Source organism: Monoraphidium neglectum, assembly GCF_000611645.1.
Source record: "Monoraphidium neglectum strain SAG 48.87 unplaced genomic scaffold scaffold00275, whole genome shotgun sequence".
Classification (NCBI taxonomy): Eukaryota; Viridiplantae; Chlorophyta; class Chlorophyceae; order Sphaeropleales; family Selenastraceae; genus Monoraphidium; species Monoraphidium neglectum.
In genome coordinates, this window is record NW_014013353.1 from 7,617 (window position 1) to 25,469 (window position 17,853).

Below are 17,853 nucleotides of genomic sequence, written 5' to 3' on the forward strand. Positions count from 1 at the left end.
GCGAGCGCGCCTGCGCGGGTGTTGGCCCGGATGTGTCGTGTGAGACACGCGGCGTTGGATGCTGCGCGCAGGGGCCACAAAAGGGGGGGCTTAGAGGGCCGCCAACCCCATGCCAGCCAGGCTTTCCACCCATGATCCCCACCGCGGCCAGCCCTGGCTGCAGCGACCAATAGTAATACAGCACCGCACTTCACCCCTCACCAGTGAACCCGCGCCAGTCGGCGTGCTCCGGCAGTGGCGGCGCCTGGGGCCCACACAGACGCGCCAGTACCCAAGCTGTCGCTGCCATGACACCCGCACACCAGCTGCCGCCACCAAAACCGGCCTCCCGTACACGAGACGGGGAGCCGAACGCGGCAGCTGACCAGTCGTCGGGAGGGGCTGGTATGTCCAGGACATCAGCAAAATTGACCCGCACGCTGCACGTGTCGGCCGGGGTCGATCCTGCGCCACGCTTCCCCTGCATGTTGGGCGCCGAGTGAGGGGCTCGCCGTTCCAGGTAGGCGGCCAGAAGGGAAGTTGCCACGTCCTGCACGACCATCCGCAGCCTGCTGGGCTGCCCCGGCTCTGCACGCCGCATGGCGACCCCGGAAGCCGGCGCCAGGCGCAGGGGACCATCAAGCTGCGACGGTTGGAAGTGGAATACCAGCAGCAGCGGCCGCGGCTCCAACGGCACAGCCGCGCCGGCCTGGCTGCTGGCGGCCTTCCCGCTGTCTGCTGCGCCGCTGGCCTCGGAGCGGGGGGCGCAGCTGGCCTCCCCTTGCGTGCCCCCCGCTGTAATGCTGGCATCAGCCTCCGCTGCTGCAGGCGGCGCTGGAGGGCCTGGCTCGCCCGGGCCATCCCCTCGGCCTGCTGCTGCTGGGGCCTGCCCCGCTGCTGAACCCCCGGGCGCCGACGAGCACGCTGCAGCCGCTGCCGCCCGTGGGTCCACCAGTCCCGGCCACAGCACCACCACCAGCAGAGGCGTCTCATCCTCCCTGGGGGCCTGGCAAGTTGATTGGGGGAGGGGGGACGGGAGCCCGGCATGCAGGGTGGAGAGACTGCGATTGTGAGGGCGGCGGTGCGATGCGAGGTGCGCGAGGCGGACGGGCAGCTAACAGCACCCAGGCCCAGGTCAGCCCTGACGCCGCTGCCCAAGGACAGCTCTGCGCTGCTTGCGCCTGGCTGTGGCCTGCTCTGAGCGGTCGCCCTTCCAAAACCCCTTGCAAGGGCGCCCCGTGCAGCGTCGCAGCTCACGTGGCCAAGCTGGCGGTGCGGGAACAGCGGCATCACCAGTGCGTCGACGCCGGTCAGCAGGTCAGCCCCCTGTCACGATTGCGCGCCACGGGGTTGCAGAGCGGGGCGCAGGAAGGGAGGAAAAGGAGTAGAGAGGCAGCAAAAAATTCGGTGGGGAACCATGCCATGGCAGGGGGTAATCAGCATTCGTTGTTTCGACTGTGGCAGCAGGGGCTGGCAGCGCGGCTGACCGCGCGGAGTGCACCAGCAAGCAGCTCTCTGTCTCGTGCTTGTCGACCAGAAGCGGCCCGGCCCTGCGACCACCGCGCCCACCAGTGTGGCGTCGAAGATCTCCTGCAAGGCCGCGTCGACAGCGCCAGCATCAGCCGCGCCCACACCGCCCGCGGGCACGGTGCCTCGCACCGCGTCAAACAGCTGTGAGCCAGCGTGAGCTGGAATCCAGCGCACACGCTGCGGGCGGTCTGCTGGGTTAATCACAGACAGTTCCCTGTGAGAGGGGGCGGGTATGGAGCAATGCACGCTTCAGGCAAAAGTGAGATGCAAGCAGATTTTCTGCCGGGGGTGCGGAGCGAGTGGCCCCACATCGGGCTGCAGGCGCCGAGGTGGCAGGCAGATCGCACTTTCCAGCATGCTCACGCTGCCGCTCCCCCCGCCTCCTCACGCACCCCAACAGCAGGTCCAAGGCGGCCCGCTCGTCGTCCTGGGGCTCGCCAGCAGTGCTACTGATCCCCGACCACCCCCCACCCAGCATCTCTGGGGGCAGCCGGACCACGTTGCCCCCCAGATGAACAGCAACAGGTGCCAAGGGCTCCTTGCTGGCACGACCCATCGCACTCGGGCTGTTCCGACCAAGGGGCCCTGGTGCTATGGCAGCTCCACCTTGTCACCTGAAACGTGGGGCGTGGCATGCTAGTGTGTGCGAGTGTGTGTGTGTGTGGGGGGGGGGGCGGGGGGCGGGGGGCACGGCAGGCATGGCAGCGCATAATTGGACGCAGGCATCCGAGCCACGCGCCCACCGAGCACGTGACAACGCGGGTGTGTGAGGGCATAGAATACAAATGCGCTCACGTTCAGCCTAGGCGGGTGCCCAGGGCCGCTGCATCAGCCAGATCGGTTCGCAGCAGATCTGCCACTCAGCTTTTTGAACAGATTTACACTGAAATGATACGATTGTATGCTCAACATGTCTTGTGTCCTAGTGCACGTAAGTCACCTAACCTGAGCGCAGCGAAGCCGGAACATGGACGTGATTGCTTCTTTCCCGCCCATCGTTCTGCCACGAATCCACTGGGTTACGCCGTTTGCTGGGCGCTCCGCAGCCAGAAATATCCATAAGAATCAGCACTGACACCCGCCTAACCGCTCAGTCCGCAGCTTACCGTATGACCGGATCAGCTGCTGGCGCGGAGTGACGGGCGCCGTGGCTTCTCCGCGCTGCCGCACCAGAGTCACCTGGAGGCAGGGTGCAGAACCACCCACCAGCATTCCAAATTTTCAGATGTATTTGTTCTGACGTGGGGGGGGGGGGCGTGTAGAAGGGTCTGTGGGGGCCCCCAGCTTCGTGGCATGGTCAGCCTGCAGGCTGCTGCAGCCCTGCACTAATGCATTGAGCCCCACACAGCCGTTGGCGCGGCGTTCATTCACCTCATCATACCAACCTATCCATATCAGTGTTTGCTTCGCGCAGATTTTATTATCATTCGTTGCACTTGGCCTGAAATCAACGTAGTCCGCATTTAAAAAACAAGCCTTGACGGTTTGAAGGGGCCAGGAGGGGTTGTGCCTCAGCCACCTCGATGTCTTGCAAGCAAACGCCAGGAAACCTGCCTTGCGAGCCTCCCTCTGCCAAGATGCCACCTGTTCTTTGCCAGCAGCATGCTGTCCTGGCCAGGGTGCCCCTTGCGTGATGACCTTACGTGTGTGTTTCTGTTACGGTCATCGCTGCACGTGCGTCATTTCAGCCCACTTGCCGCTGCCACCCCCTGCACACTCAGCAGAGTTATGCAAGCAGAAACGCTGCTGGCCAGAATCAGCTTCAAGAGGGGTGCACGTCAACCCACATGATATACATACCTCATACAGTAGCTTTGCCTCGAGCTCCCTTCTAGAATGGCACCTTGCCTAGTCCTTGTGCGCTTCTTTTGTGTTGTGAGCCCCGCTCCTATCTGGTAAATGACCAGTGTTGTGGTGTGCATGCACACCACCTGCCGCCCAGCACATGTGCTCGCTTCAGCGGCGAACGGCATGGTAAATTCCGCACCCTCCTTCCCGTGGGGGGCAGAGGGCAGGCGCGCGCAATCCCTGCAAAGTTGTCCAGCGATATACAGTACAGTGGCAGCAGCCGCCGGCTGACTCCCTTGCATACGACATGACATGTTTGTTTGTTGTAATTGCAAACTCTCATACTGAGTTCTGTGGGCGTCCTGTGCGCGGCGATGGGTTAAGCAAGCGGTGAGTCTTGATTCGTTGCAACATGCTCGCAACCCTGGACGACGTGCTCCCCGCCTGCACTGTCCCTCACAACTTGGGGCACGTGCCACACCCTACCACATGCTCACGGCGCACTCTGCCACACACAAACCAGTAACCTGGCTTGCCACGCGTGCGAACCCTTGCCACCCTGTATCAGCGAGCTCATGTGCACAATCAAGCACGTGCTGTTTGCGCATGCTCACTAGAGACCTAGCTTGCTTTGTGCATGTGCACGACTCCATATACTTACGTCTAATACCTGGTGGTATTCATCATACACGCTAAGCCTAGCAGTGACCCGCAACAGGCAGGCAATGATACCCTGCGGCGCATAACAGGAGCCTCAAATCTTTGTAACAAGCAGTGATGGGTGGGCGTGGGCTGAGCAATGAGCCAAGCTGCAGCATGGGCTTGTACCAACTGCAAATCACTTTCAGGCGCCCAGGAGCATTGCGTGCAGTCTTGCAATTAAGTTGTCATACAATGTAGGGACTGGGTTGACTTTTTGCGCGCCCGCCCCGGGCGCCGCTCTGTCCCCGGCCACTCCCGCTCGCTTCCCAGGTGAATGCAAGGCGCCTTCGAGCATGCGTATCGGATGTGGCAGGATGGTGGGTTCATGGCTCGGATGGGGGTGGGGCGCACACTGTCACTGAACCACGTGGTCACCTGGTGAGTGTGCAGTGCAGCCGCTGGCGCTGCAATACGTCCTGCGGCAGTCGGCTTGTCGGTGCTGGTGTGTCAGTTTAGGTCTCAATTCCTTTTGCCCGTCTTCGCCCTCATTGTCGTAACAATGCTTGTCCTAGATTGCACACGGACTATGATAGTGTAACGATAACGGAGGACCCAGGATCTGAAGGCTGTGTCCCGGAAGAACATTAGCTGCAAACAATTGCTACTACAGCATATATCAGCATCGTGGCGCGCATAGTGTCAGATCACGCGGGTTGCAGTCTGGAGTTGGCCTTTTCCCGCGTGCGGGTGTACATGCAAGTAAGCTCGATCCGCCCATGACACTGACCAGCAGCAGGCTCACAGCTGCGGACCCTTGGCTGCGCGCAGCGCTGGACGTGCAGCGCCAAGTGACGCAGCAGTGCCCGAGCAGCTGGCGTGCGGCATGGCTACACCCTCACACCCTGCTCTTGCTCCCATTTCATCAAGCAGATGTTGCTAGGGCTGCGTGGCCTGCCAGCCAACGGATCTTACGCCTAGCTGCCTGCCCGGGAGGGCGGCGGCGATGGTGGGCGCAAGCGGGGAGGTTCCATGCTCTGCGCCGCAGCAGGAGCATGCCGACGCAGCCGCAGTAGATGAGGGCAGCTCGGAAGTGGAGGATGAAGCGGATGAAATGCAGGAGGAGCAGGAGACGCCTGGCCCCAGCAGGCTGCGTTCGCGGTCGATCCTGCGCAGCGGCCCCGGAGCCCCTGACCCCCCTGGCGAGGAGCGCGTGAAGCACACTGTTTCCTGGAACGACTTCCAGGGCAGGACCCTGACTGACGTCAAAGAGTTTGAGCCCAGGCAAGTAGCTAGGGTGCCAACGGAGGCTTGTGGGGGGGGGCTTGAGCAGGACAGCTGCAAGCAGCGGGGCTGCCGGCAGGGGCTGGGGATTGGATGTAGGTGGGGCTGCTGCAGACGCGGCGACACCATCTGCTTGACAGAAGCACACGGGGGACGCGCGCCGGTGTTGTTGGCCGGGGGACGACGTGTGGCGGCACCGCCCAAAATCTCTGCCATGCACTCTCCTCCAGCAGCTGGCAGTGCGGCTTACTTTCCAAACGCCACCCCTCTCGCCCTCTCCTCTCCAATTAACGCAGCGAAAGCAGCGAGGACCACTCAGTGTCTCCGGAGCCTCTGCCACCAAAGGGCACGTGCTGTATTGTTTCCTAGCGCCGCGCTCAGTGCTACCTACTGGTTGGATGCTTAAAAATACGCACACATTGGTCAGCCCCTGCATAACCTGCGGCAAGTTTCCCGATTGCCGCCGCAGCAGGCCTGCGACTGCTGCTGACCCTGGCCTTTGCCTTGTGCATAGGCCGACTGCAAGCCACCCAGTGGTGGGCTGCTGAAACTGTTTCATGCAAGCTCGCAATGCTTGGCGCTCATCCGATTTATTCAGCGCAGTCCTCGTCCAACTTTGTTGTTGGTATCGAGACAATCAGCAGGCATGCGCTGCGCTCGAATTGCAAGCAGCTGGCAGCGCTTCTTGCTGAGGGCTATGGGCCGGTGAACAAACCCATTCTTGCATGCGCTTTGCTCAACACCCATCGTTTGGTGCACGTGGTCACGGCCTTGTCACGCGCTACCCCTCAGATAATATGCTGCCTGCTTGGTAAAACCTTGTAGTGGCCGTTGCAACAGGAATGACAGCAGCCGCCGGGAAAGCACCCCATTACAGTTGACGAATTATGTACTTCCTCCTTGACGGCCAGCCTTACTCACAAGGAGGAAGGAAGGCGGGCGGCCACAAATCTGTTCACGACGACGCACATGCAGCCTCAAAACACAGTCGGGCCGCCACTGCTGCCGTCTTCTCCAGCGCATTCGCTGCTGCTGCTGCCGCCCTGTTTCGCAGCCACAGCCTCAGCCTCGGCCTCCTCCTTGTCCGCAGCATGTGCCACCAGGTCTGACAGGCTCACGAAATCAAGCGCCTTGATGTGTGTAGATGCCAGCATCACCTTTGGTGCTTTGCCAGCGCGCTTCGCCTCGGCCCACCTGAGTTTGTGGGTGCATGTTTGCATGCGAGCGTGCGTGCTGAGCAAAGGAGCCACCAGTGTATGTGCACGGGGCCATTATGGAGCAGGCTATCGGTTGCGCGGCCACTTAAGCTGTTGCAACCGCAGCAAGTGCACATTGTCCGTGCGCATCAGGCACACGACTGAGGGCACGGCTGGGTTTGTGCACCAGCACAGCTCGCAGCGTAATTCACAAGCTGGTGGCAAGCAGTTGGTGCCTTGGGGCGTCGGCTCACCTGGAAGCACATAGGCACCAGCGGTCCCCGGGCTGTTGGGTGTTGGGGTGAGAGAAAGAAAGGAGGAACAGGTGAGGTCGGTGGGGCAACGACGACACAGTATGCGCCATGCCCAACCTATGATGATGCAAGCAGCCGACGCCATGGGCTCTGTCCCGTATCTGGTCGCATGGCCCCTGTTGCTACATATGTGCGGAGCCATCAGCTCGTGCTGGAAGCCCACGTGCACACACCTTGAGGCCGGGGAACCAGGGGCTTGGGGTGGAAAGGTCATTCCCCCTGGTAGAGGTGAGTTGGCAGATTGGGCGTGGCAGTTTGGCCGGGCGTTTGGCAGGCCGGTACTTGGCAGAAAGACGCATCTGTGCATGAAGCTGCACCCCGGGCAAAAGCAGCGCGCGCCACCTACTGTGCTGCTGTGTAGGACAGGAACTCCTCCGTAACCTGGGGAAGATGGCAGGGCAAGGGGGCAGGGTGGGGCTGCAAGGACATGAAGGCGAGGCTATGTCATCCCAAACAAAAGAATCTGCGACTGCACGCAGCGGGCGTCGTCGCCTGGGCGAGGTGACTGCGTGGAAATAGCAGCAGGCGGCGGCGCACTTGGGCGCAGACGACGTGGACGCCGACGTCGCCGCCGCCAGTCCTGCAAAATCCGTCACGGTAATAGCCTGCGGGGTGCGGTGCCGTGGCCAGGGTAGTGAGCTGCAGCAGGGGCCAGCGGGGGTGGGGGGCGGGGGCGGTGCCATGGCCAGGGAAGTGAGATGCAGCAGGAGCCATCTTGTCCCCAACAAGTTGTTTGGCTGCCAATGGTCGAGCCCAGCGGCCGCTGCTCCCCGCATCAGCCATGCCCATCTGCCAAGCACCTGTCAATGGGCTAGTGCAGCAGCACTTGAGCGGCCCGCCCAGCACGTTTGCCGCTGGAGCCTCCGCCATGCTGCCGCCAGCGCTCTGCAGTGATGTGCACACGAGGCAGATGCTTGTGCATCGCGCGCGCAGTTGCACGTTCTCATGCGGCAGGCTGCAGCAGCATAGCAGTGTTGCCATATGAAACACTACGCCACCCCGAATAATGCTGCCTACCACAGCGGCCAGCAGAGCAGCCAGGCCGAGGTGCTGCAAGAAGCGCACCGCCTTTGAAGCTGCCTGCAGCCGTTGCGTCGCACAACGCGCCGCTGGAGATTGAGACAACCTGCGTTGTATTCAGGTAGTGAGCAGGGGTAGTTGCTTCCTTTCCGTCCCGCTCACAATGGGATGGAGCGCAGATCGCTGCATGTGGCGCAAGACCCACCTTGCAATCATTGCGCTGCCACTCCTGCTGCAAAACATAGCTTATGATTACGTGATACCGCTCGTGCTGTGCATGAGCTTGCGTGACATTGGCAGGAGTGACGCGCAGCCAGGTGGAACAGATTTTCTGCAGCCTGATGAGCCAGTCATCATGCATGGGGTTGTATCATAAATGGCGCTGTTTGCAGCAACTAGAAATGGCATGCCAATTACTGCACCACTATCATAGATTCTCTGCACCCTGCTCTTCGTGTTGACCTACGGTAAGGTTTATACACAAGTGGACTTATTACCCCGGTTGCAGGCGCGGCCGCTTCGTGTCCAAGGGGCGTGCCAGTGGGGCTCTTGAGAGCAGGGCGGCAGGGTAGACGGGCGGTTGGGCGGGCTGAGCACCCCCCCAACTACATCGAACATGAGCACCTGTTGATGAACTTTTAACCAACCCCAACCTTCGTTATCCCTATTGGGCCCTACTGGGCATGCCTGCATTTCAATTTCTGCGCGGCATTGAACGCTTGCAACCCCCTGTGGTGGCATGGAGTCAAGTATATGTACACATTGTGTTTCTCTGAAAATTACCTGCTCATACAAGCGCACCTCAAGATAGCCTCTCCGCTGTTGGCAATGCAACAAAAAGCAGTGAACCAGGACTGCAGGCGCAAGGCGGGCGGGTACCGCGGGTGGCACACTATCAGTTCCCAGGCCAGTGGAACGCGCCGTAACAACTCAGCAGAAAGAGTTTGCGGGTCACACGGTCGGGGGCTAGGTGCCGACGCAGTGTAATTTTCAATGTGTGGCTGGTGTAATGGGGCGTTGGGCCGGGGGCACGTGGGGCAGGAGGTGGGCGGCAAGCGCGCGTGTCGGGGATGTCACGAGCGCGTTGGGTGGGTGATGTGGGGTTTCGTATAGATGCGACCTGCAGCTGGCACGGTGGGGTGCAAGTGTTTGTGCGGTGTCTTTCTGTGTGTGGCCGAGTGCGGTGAAGGTCTTGTGGTGGGGTGTCGGCTGGTGTGCAACACATGCTGGCGGACGAGTTGGTAGTGTTGGGGTGGGCGACGGAGCCCAGCAGCACGAGCACCGCCAGGCAGGCGAGCAGCTGGCGATGCTTGGTTTGAGAAATGGTCAGGCGGCCATGGGCACTGTCCGTCGCGGTTTGATGATGGCGCTTTCAATGTTATTCTCGTCACGACCATCGTATCGTTGCGCTCGTTTGTCCGATTCCGTGGCTTGGTGACCCTAGTCTGTCGTGCTGTCCGGGCAGCTTGTGGTGGGCGCGTTGCTGTTGAATCAGATTGAGTTTATTCCCGTCGTAGCATGCATGCAGTGACGAGGGTCAATTGCCAGGTTAGTCGAGACCTTCAGCAGATGGGGAGGTCTTGCGGTGCGCGCATGCTCATGTATGAGCACGCGACCCCTGACCGCGGCCGTTTGTCGTGCCCACTCTGAATGTCAGGATGTAGGGGGCTGGAGAGCCGCTCGATGTGGGCGTCAGACCGTTTGACCGTAATGTGGGGGTGCAGGTCGATGCGGTGCGCGGGCGTGGGCGTGGGCGTGGCGTTGGGCCCGGCCCAGGGCGGTTGTCGTGGCCGACAAACATCTGGGCGCGTCAGCAAGGCAGAGGGCGCAGTGGCATCATGAACGCGGGCGTGGCGAGGAGGCAGGCCCTGGTGGCAGGGGGTGCTACGCGAGAGGATCGCAGCGCCGCGGCGGTTGTCGCGGGGCAGGCTTCCTGGTCGGCGCACAGCGCATACGTGCGCCGTGGGGCCCTGGCGCGGCTGCTTGCGCCTGCGCTTCGCCCTGCGGCGCTCGCTGCGGCCGCACAGACTGCAGCTGTCGCTGCGGAGTCTGCGGCAGCCGCCCATCAGGGCGCGGCGGCGGCGGCGGCGCAGCAGGCTCGAGAGCGCCTGGCATCTGTGTGCGTGCAGCTGCAGGAGTCCGTCGCGCTGGAGGACGGCTGAGTGTACGTCAGTCGGAGACGCTTGTCGGCAGGATCGACAAGGGCGGCGACGCGCTCGGGGTGCTGTCTGGCGCGGCAGCGCTGGAGGCGGCTGTGGGCTTTGGGTTGGGGGCGGCGGGGCTGGCGAGCCCCAATCTGGACACGCCACGCGAGGGCGCCGCGGCGCAGGGCGCCCTGGCTGCGCTCGTGATGAGCGCTGTTGGGATGCTGGATACGTCCCAGCCGGCGCTGGTGGTCCGCGATGACACGTCATGCCATCATCAGCAAGTGCTGCCACGCGCCCGGGAGCGCGCGTGAGGTGGCCGTCGCTCTTGGGCCGCGCGGAGCGCCCAGGCAGATCGCTCTGCCCAGGTGCTGCACGCGGCCCGGGCACAAGGCCACCGCCGCAGCGATGTTGCTGTTGCGGTGGCGGCGGCGGTGCAGGTGGACGACGCGGCCCTGGCGGGGCAGCTTGCCGAGTTGCCAGTGGCTTTGCAGAGCAGGGATGACCTGCGCGCAGCGCAGCTGACAGAGGGATGGGTTTGCGTGTGTCAGGTGAGAGCGCTGCGGGGCTTTTTGTGCTGTTTCGCAGATAGTGAGCGATCGGCGGTCGGTGTGTTTGAGCGTGCAGCCTGCTTCCTGCAGGAATGTGCTCAGGTGATGTATCGAAGGGCGATACATCACCCTTCTCGTGGGCAGGGTGTCCAACTCCTTCCAGCTCGCCAAAGACGCCGCTGCTGGGGCGGCCGGCCAGAGCGATGAGCTGGGAGTGGGACCGCAGGAGGGTGTCCCTGTTGAGATCATGCCCCAGTTCGTTCCTGCTGGTGTGCGTAGGCCCACAGGGGCGACGTCGTCGTTGCAAGCGGGGGCGGGGCTGGGTGCTAAGCGGTGGTGGAGGCGAGCTTTGGCCGCATGGGTTTGGCGTTGTCGGTCAGTGTTGATGTACCTTGTTATGCACGCCATCAATTGCGGGGGGAGGTGGTGGCCCTGGCTGCTATTCGTGGCTGTGCAGCTGTTGGGGTGCGAGCAGCTTCTGTGCGTGCTGTTCTGACCTGTGCACATGGACACCTCCCCTTCCTTTGTAGGCGACTCGAGAGGCAACGCCGGGGTCGTTTGCAGACGAGCGCGTCATCGGTGACTAACCTTGTATTACGAGGCCTCCACGACTGTGGTTGTCATCCTACGTGGCTTCCGGGAGCTGCACGCTGTGCGAAACCTGAGGATCGATGTGCTCTAACGCGTACCTCAAGCTGGGCTGCGAGAGGAGATGTGCAGGCTGGTGGGTTGGGGGTAAGGGCGGGCGGGCCGGCGTGTCTTGATATGCACACACCCCTCTGACCATGGGATCTGTGTGGTTTGTGGCCCAAGGGGCTCGCCTGCGTTGGGCTGTTGTTGAGTTTGCTAAGGTTTCTTTCCCTGTATGCGTCATGATGTTTCCTCTGTGCTGCTGTGCGGCTCTGTTCGTGCGGGTTGCGCCCTTATCTGGCGCTGTTCTTCCCTGCGCCGCGCTCTTTATTTGCAGTACCCGCACGACAAGGTCAGGGCGGAACCGGTGCTGAGCTCAATGGTGGGGGCTGCGGTGGCGCAGATTGCGCCGGAAGGTTAGGACCCACTGGGTGCTTATGCAGGGGAGAGGCTGCTGGCCTCTTCGCTGCAGGATCTGTGCTTTATCAGGGTGCTGACGTCGGTGGAGTGCGGGGACCGGGCTGGTGAGCTGGGCGACTGGGTGAGGGGGCAGCGCACGGTGGAGCGACGGGCACTGCGCTGCTCGTTGATCACTTCGCGCTGCTGCTTTTAGAAGCAAACAGGGGTGCCAGCACGATGGTAGCAGGTTGTCTTGGCGTGGCAAGCTGTGGCAATGTATGACCTGCCTGCCACTCTCTTTGCACGCTCGCAGTGCACGTGCTCTCGCGTTGTTATGGTGACGTGCTTATCTTGGCATTGTATGTCATGGGATGATGACAACGCCGTGCAGATGTGCTCGCGCCTGCAGCAGCCAAACAGCAAGACAGACGCGGCTGCGCTGCCCGAGGTTTGCACGGCTGGCGCGGTGTTCAGGCACTCGCAGCCGTCGGAGGAGCGCTTGCGCCAATCAATGACCGACTTTGGCCTGTGGCTGTAGGCGCGGGCTTGGGTGCCGAATTTAACAGAGCATGCGGCGTGGGGTGACGTGCTGCGCTGCCCGCCCCTCAACAGCCGCACGCCGTTGGTGCCCTTCGTGCCGGCGGTTGGGCGCGACGGCCTGCCTGCCGAGCGCCCCGTCGACTCTGGGTGCTGCGCCGGAGCTGTTTTCTGTGCTGCTGAACGCTGTGGGGTTTCCTGGGCGCATGCTGCACTGTGAGAGCACCACGTGCGTGGCTGTTCTCGTTGTGCTCGCCCGCTCCCGTGCTGCGCACGGTGCTGGGTCGCGTGGTGGTGGCTGTCCCGTTTTGTGAAAGTGACGGGGCGGCGCGCTCTCATCTCCTCTCTGAGCAGGGGCGCGCTCCGGAGGCATCCTGAGACTGCTGCCGCTGGTGTTCGTGCGGTTCTGCCACATCCCAGCTGCGTTCGACCACTTTGTCGAAATGAGGGGTGGCTGGACGCCCGGGTCGCGGACTGTGCGGGACTAAAAGCGCGTCGCGCTATACCACCTGCTGGCGGCTGCGTGGGCAGGGCGCGGCCCTGGACCAGGCCAAAGCGAGGGACCTGGAGACTGCGGTGTGTAGTGCAGGTGTGTCGGCTGCAGGCGCTTTGGGTTGCGGGTGTGGATATGATGATTGCCTTTGCTCGCGTGGGGGCTTGCCACGTGTTTTGGGCGGAGCAACGCTATGTTGTTGGGCGCACCTCACGTCTGCTGCCGATGATGCTTGTGCCGAGCTGTGGAGGCGTTTAGGGGTGCGGCTGGCGCACGTCGAGCCGTGCGCTGTCCCTAGGGCGCCGTAGATGTGGCCTGTAAGTCCCTGGCGGTACAGGCGCGGGCGTCCAGCGCGAGGCTCGCGAGGCTGAGCTGCACGCGTCCGGCTTCTCGACACTTGGGCCTGCAGCTTGCCGTGGAGTCGGCGGCGGCAACGGGGGGCCGCGCAGTGCCTGCACTGTGGGGGATGGCCCCCCGTTGCCGCCGCTGACTCCACGTTGTCTGGTCGTGCTGGTGTCCGCCGCCTGAACGTGCCTCAGGCGGATGTGCAGGCCACGCTGAATGTGCCCAAGTTCAACATCGCCACTCTCAGCCGTGGCATGAAGCAGCCAGGGTTGAGCAGGCGCGGCGCGGCCCCCAACGAGGCTGCTGAGGCTGCCGAGGGGGTGGCTGCCTTGCTCGTGCGCGTGTCCGGTAGCGGCACGTGGGCAGCCTTTGAGCTTGCTGCGGCGTCGGGCGCAGCGCGTTACATGGAGCGGGATGGGGGTGTGGCAGCAGCAGCCGTGGATGTAGTGACGCACAACCCTTGGCAGCGGCTGCCTTACTCTATCGTGTTCAAGCGGCACTGCCACCGATGCAGGGTTAGCGTTGCGGCGGCCGTCCCGCTCGATTTGGCGCGGATAAGGGCTGGTCAGCTGCCGGCGGTGCTGCCGCTGGATTCTAACTCTGCGCGGCTGACGACCAGGCTAACTTGGAGTTCCACGACACCTCTGCAGTGCTGGAGGCTGCGGCGCAGTCGTGGAGGCCCCAGCAGCTGCCACGCGTTGTGCACCAGGCAGCGCACCAGGAGGCAGCGTTGGCATTCATGCGGCTGCTGCAGCGTGTTGATGTGGCTGCTGAGCCAGCGGGGCCTGAGGAGGTTGAGGTGCTGCGGTGGCGCGCGTGCAGGGCCTTGCTGGAGGTGCTGCGGGATGGAGGTCATGGCCAAGGCGTCGCGCCGACAGGGCCGCTACCTGCCCGCTGTCTTTGTGGACCAGAACCTTCACCCTCTCATGAAGCAGAGGTGCGTGATTGCCGGGCTGCGTGCATGGGTTATGGGAGGTGGGAGGGTGCGTGTGGCTCACTTCTGAGGGCTGTGCAGCAAGGTCAAGGGTGGGTCTCGCTCGAGAGGCATAGGTCGCACGGTTTTGCAGATGTGTGTTGGGCACGTGTGTATGAGCTGTTTTGTTGCGGGGGTGTTATAAAATCCTGTTTTGTAGGCGGTGGCGCTCACAATCGTTTGCCGTTTGAACCTATCTACTGTGCACGGGGTTCAGCATTTTTTCCTTGGTGAAGTTGAAGCTGGCGATGGCCACTGCAGCTGCTGGCGGGCTAGGCTTGCCGTCGCTGGGCCAACTGCAGGCGCTGGGGTGCATGGTTAGCGGAGAGTACCGCCCGAGTTTGCTGCTGTTGCGGCCGGCGCGCGTGGCGCCGCTCTGGGGCGCGCAGGCGCTCGCAGGGTTCGCGGAGCCTGTTCCGCGGCCTCGCCACATGCAACTGTCCATCCGCAGTTCTGGCAAGCCTGAGTTGTTGGCTGGCGCAGGGGGCGGCGTTGCCAGCGATGGGCAGACGCCTGGGGCACTGGGTAGCCAGTCTATCGCCAGCACGGTGCCCACGTCTGGTAGCAGCGGCGCCTTTCTGGGCGCGGTTGCGATGGTGCCAGCCACGGGACGGCTCACGGACGGCCTGGCCAGCGACGGTGGTGGCGGCTGGGTTGCTGGGCCCCAGGCTGCCCCAAGGATGTCGGCGCTTGGCGGGCTGGCTGGCTCGTTGGGGGTGGCGTGTGGCGTCGCAGCGGCTGGTGCACCTTGGGGCTGGTGGTGGCGTCGCGCGCAGCCTTGAGCACGCGCCTGGCGAGTCACCTCTGGTGGCTGCGTGCAGCTGCGTGCTTTGACAGCCAGCTGCCAGCCGCAAGCGGGCGCAGTACCAGCGGTGCTGCGGCAGCGCCTTCGTTGCAGCCTGACGCGTTTGCTGGCAGCGTGATGCGCGCGCCCAGCGTCGCCACAGTTGTCGCGGCTACCCAGCGCTGGGTCGGCGGCTGCAGACGCGGCGCTGCAGCGGCTGCGGACGCGGACGCGCCTGCTGACGGTCGTGACGGGTGGTGTCATGATCCCAGGCTGCATTCCTGCGAGGTCTGGGCACGCTGTGGCGGCAGCCAGCATTTGGGTGCTGCGGGCGCTGTGGGGGATGACGGGGCTGCCATCGTGCTGGTGGGCGTGCTGGGCTGGACTTTCCCGAGGCGCACAGGCTCGCGGGTGCCCTGCACGAGGCATTTGTGTGCGATCCTGTGGCCTTCTGTGGCCCTTTTGTGGGTTGCCAGTTGCCAACAAGCAAGCGGTGGAGAGGCGTAGGCAGCAGCTGGAGCGTGCGCTCTGGTGTCGGCGCAACTTCTTCTTTTCTGGCCATCTCCATCAGGATCAGGATTATGATTGTTACATCTGTGCGAGAGCGACACCTGGCTGGCGCGCACCCCGCTGCGGCTCTCGCATCGGGGGTGGAAGTGGTGGTGAGTAGCAGCAGCAGCGGCCGGCCAGTAGCAGCAGTGGCAGTGACAGTGTCAGCAGGGGCGGTGGCAGCGCTGATGGCAGGGATTGTAACGGTGAAGACGGTGAGCGTTGAGGCCGGAGGGTTCGAGCTTGCTGGGGATGCTGGGTGGTGCGGGTTGTAAGTCATGCTTGCGAGGTCACAATGATGTTTTGGGGGCGGAGCGCGTGCCTGTCATCCCAACTGAGATGCCGCTTTGCGCCTCGGTGTCCTTTCATGTATAGGTGGTGGCGCTGCGGCATCTGGCTTAATTGATGAGGCGCTGCGTCACGCCGCATCCCGGGGCGCATGGCTGCACACCGTCGTCACGCCAAGGGCCACCATCTGCCGTATGCGTAGCAGTCAAACGAGGTGCCGGCGGTGCATGGGCTGGCTGTATGTGGTGGAAAATTTGCATGGCGGCGGCGGCAGCAGCTCCATTGCAAGACGCGCGTGGCACCGTCCTGAATTCTCAGTCACGCAACACTGATGCTACAAAGTCGTATCCCATGAGCCTGGATGGCTTCAGGAGCGGGCCGCGGAACTTGTAACAATCCTAATCTCGATCCTCATCCACCGTAGTGGCCCTCGGCCGCGCGGTCCAGGAGGTGGCAGAACTTTGTGTCCTTGCAGGGTCTGCACACTGGCGTGTCCTCTGCTGCTACGTTGCTGCTAGCAGTAATCACAATCCTGCAACGCGCGCCTGCTAGCCCGCGGAGCAGCCTGCTGTTCTGCCAGCTGCGGGTGCTTGCAGGGGTACAGTACTTGGCACCCGCCGGCCGCACAACGGCACGCTGCCCAGCACTGCCGGGAACAACACGGGTGCAGCGGAAGGCCGCAGTGAGTGCCCGCAGCAGCCCGTGCGCATTTATGCACCTGGGCCGCTGGCAGCGCAGCGCTTGCATGCGCGGCACGCGCTGCATCTGCTGCACGCGCTGGGTGTGCTACGCATCCGCGAGCTGCACCACGGCAGCGAGCTCACAACTGGATTTGGCAATTGCGGGCGATACGTACAAGAGACCCACACGGCGCGCCCGTCTGCGTTGTACCACAACAATGAAACAACCACCAGAGGAATCCATTGCAACGTAACAGGAGCAGAGAGCTGATAAGTCAAAAAACACAAAACAAACTTGCGTTCGAGAAGCAGCAAGGCAGCCGCATGCAGCTATGCTAACACACCCCTCCACCCCAGCACACTCGTTCAAGCATCAGACACCCTCCCGCCGACTGACATAGCAAGATGATTGTTTTTTAAGTTTGATGGAATCGGAGGTCTGCGCTCAGCGGGCTCGTGCAGCACGAGTGACACGAGTGACCTCGCTTACTAAAAGCCCCTTGCCCCCGCTCCAGATCGGTGCGGGGGTCGTCAGCCGGCAGGACTCGTGTGGGCACAAAGCTGCGCGCCATTTGCCCCCTGCTGAGCTGATCAGCTCGTTCATGAACGACCGCTGCGGCAACGTGTGCGCGGCGGGCAGCTGCCCATACGCTGCCGACCCTCGGGCTGTGATTGGCATCTAGGACTGGAGGATGTGGTGTAGCTGCAGCAACGCGCGCGCCAGGTGGACGCCTGCTTGTTTTTTTGCCGCAACAGAGGTGGCGAGTTGCCTATGTGCGGGTGTTGGTGCTGCAAAGGTGCAAATCTGGGTGCATTTGTTTGTGTTCTTTGTTGATGGGTGTGTGTCTTTTGGGGCCGCGCTTCTTCTGGTGATGTGTGGTCAAGGAACACTTGGTTTTTGGTGTCGAGCTGTTTGCACTAAGGAGTCTGGGTGCTGCATGGCAATACGGTAGAGTGCTAGTGTTGCCAACTGATTGATTTGCGCAAGCGATGAGCGCCCAGAGGCGCGGCGGCCCGCTCATCATGTTCGCAACGTATGCGGGCGCGCTGCTCTGGGATCATCTCAAGCTGCGCTGCGGTCTGCAGGCTGACGGCGGCCGCAAGCTGACAATGATTTGGGACGAGGTGCAGTGGGCGATGCAGATCGCCCGGGAGGCTGTGGCTTCCCGCCCCGTTGGTATGGTTGGCAACTGCGGCGGCCTTCAGCCGCTGCGCTCGACTGCAGCCCGTTGGTATGATTGGCAACTGCATCCTGGTACCGCTCACAGAGCACCTTGGAGGCTTCTGGGCATTGCGTTCAACTCGCCCTGTAACTCTGTGCAGGCAGCGCCATGCGGCGGCGCCATGCGGCGGCGGCACAGCCCAGGCCAGGCTCCCGATAATGAAAACGACATGCGCCTCACTGCATGCATGCGAGTTGTGTTCGGTGACGTATTTTGATTCGCACCGACCTGGAAGATTGGGATTCTAAATCGGAGGAGGACGCACCGCGCGGCCATGCAAACGCGAGATCATTCCAGGCCGGGGAGGGGCCGTGCGTGGCAAGCGGAATGCGGCATCAATCAATGCTGCGGAGGGTGAAGGCGCGGACGGGCAGGATGAGCGGCACGATCAGCCACAGGAGGGCTTCGCGCATGCCAGGTGCGGCTGCCATTCAAGGAGAGCAGCTGCAGGGTAGCTGAGGCTGGGCGTGGGCAGGGACAAGGGCAGAGCTGCGGCTTTGGCATGGG

The 17,853-nt window shown here is 62.8% G+C and overlaps 11 protein-coding genes across 11 annotated transcripts; 9 read left to right on the top strand and 2 right to left on the bottom strand.

Annotated features, from left to right (window-relative positions):
- Nucleotides 1–1,901: 1,901 nt before the first annotated feature.
- On the bottom strand, nt 1,902–2,065 carry MNEG_2427 (hypothetical protein; the record flags this gene model as incomplete). Its single annotated transcript, XM_014049083.1, has 1 exon — nt 1,902–2,065. A coding segment is annotated over one exon (164 nt), but the record flags the coding sequence as incomplete, so codon positions are not given.
- Nucleotides 2,066–4,942: 2,877 nt separating this feature from the next.
- On the top strand, nt 4,943–5,208 carry MNEG_2428 (hypothetical protein; the record flags this gene model as incomplete). Its single annotated transcript, XM_014049084.1, has 1 exon — nt 4,943–5,208. A coding segment is annotated over one exon (266 nt), but the record flags the coding sequence as incomplete, so codon positions are not given.
- Nucleotides 5,209–6,197: 989 nt separating this feature from the next.
- MNEG_2429 (hypothetical protein) lies at nt 6,198–6,414 on the bottom strand (the record flags this gene model as incomplete). Its single annotated transcript, XM_014049085.1, has 1 exon — nt 6,198–6,414. A coding segment is annotated over one exon (217 nt), but the record flags the coding sequence as incomplete, so codon positions are not given.
- Nucleotides 6,415–9,588: 3,174 nt separating this feature from the next.
- MNEG_2430 (hypothetical protein) lies at nt 9,589–9,867 on the top strand (the record flags this gene model as incomplete). Its single annotated transcript, XM_014049086.1, has 1 exon — nt 9,589–9,867. A coding segment is annotated over one exon (279 nt), but the record flags the coding sequence as incomplete, so codon positions are not given.
- Nucleotides 9,868–9,923: 56 nt separating this feature from the next.
- Nucleotides 9,924–10,204, top strand: MNEG_2431 (hypothetical protein; the record flags this gene model as incomplete). Its single annotated transcript, XM_014049087.1, has 1 exon — nt 9,924–10,204. A coding segment is annotated over one exon (281 nt), but the record flags the coding sequence as incomplete, so codon positions are not given.
- Nucleotides 10,205–13,043: 2,839 nt separating this feature from the next.
- On the top strand, nt 13,044–13,292 carry MNEG_2432 (hypothetical protein; the record flags this gene model as incomplete). Its single annotated transcript, XM_014049088.1, has 1 exon — nt 13,044–13,292. A coding segment is annotated over one exon (249 nt), but the record flags the coding sequence as incomplete, so codon positions are not given.
- Nucleotides 13,293–13,468: 176 nt separating this feature from the next.
- On the top strand, nt 13,469–13,684 carry MNEG_2433 (hypothetical protein; the record flags this gene model as incomplete). Its single annotated transcript, XM_014049089.1, has 1 exon — nt 13,469–13,684. A coding segment is annotated over one exon (216 nt), but the record flags the coding sequence as incomplete, so codon positions are not given.
- Nucleotides 13,685–14,124: 440 nt separating this feature from the next.
- MNEG_2434 (hypothetical protein) lies at nt 14,125–14,563 on the top strand (the record flags this gene model as incomplete). Its single annotated transcript, XM_014049090.1, has 1 exon — nt 14,125–14,563. A coding segment is annotated over one exon (439 nt), but the record flags the coding sequence as incomplete, so codon positions are not given.
- Nucleotides 14,564–14,758: 195 nt separating this feature from the next.
- On the top strand, nt 14,759–14,972 carry MNEG_2435 (hypothetical protein; the record flags this gene model as incomplete). Its single annotated transcript, XM_014049091.1, has 1 exon — nt 14,759–14,972. A coding segment is annotated over one exon (214 nt), but the record flags the coding sequence as incomplete, so codon positions are not given.
- A 205-nt stretch (nt 14,973–15,177) lies between these two features.
- Nucleotides 15,178–15,370, top strand: MNEG_2436 (hypothetical protein; the record flags this gene model as incomplete). The annotated part of the gene is made up of 1 exon (XM_014049092.1): nt 15,178–15,370. A coding segment is annotated over one exon (193 nt), but the record flags the coding sequence as incomplete, so codon positions are not given.
- A 1,268-nt stretch (nt 15,371–16,638) lies between these two features.
- Nucleotides 16,639–16,806, top strand: MNEG_2437 (hypothetical protein; the record flags this gene model as incomplete). The annotated part of the gene is made up of 1 exon (XM_014049093.1): nt 16,639–16,806. A coding segment is annotated over one exon (168 nt), but the record flags the coding sequence as incomplete, so codon positions are not given.
- Between the last annotated feature and the right edge of the window lie 1,047 nt (nt 16,807–17,853).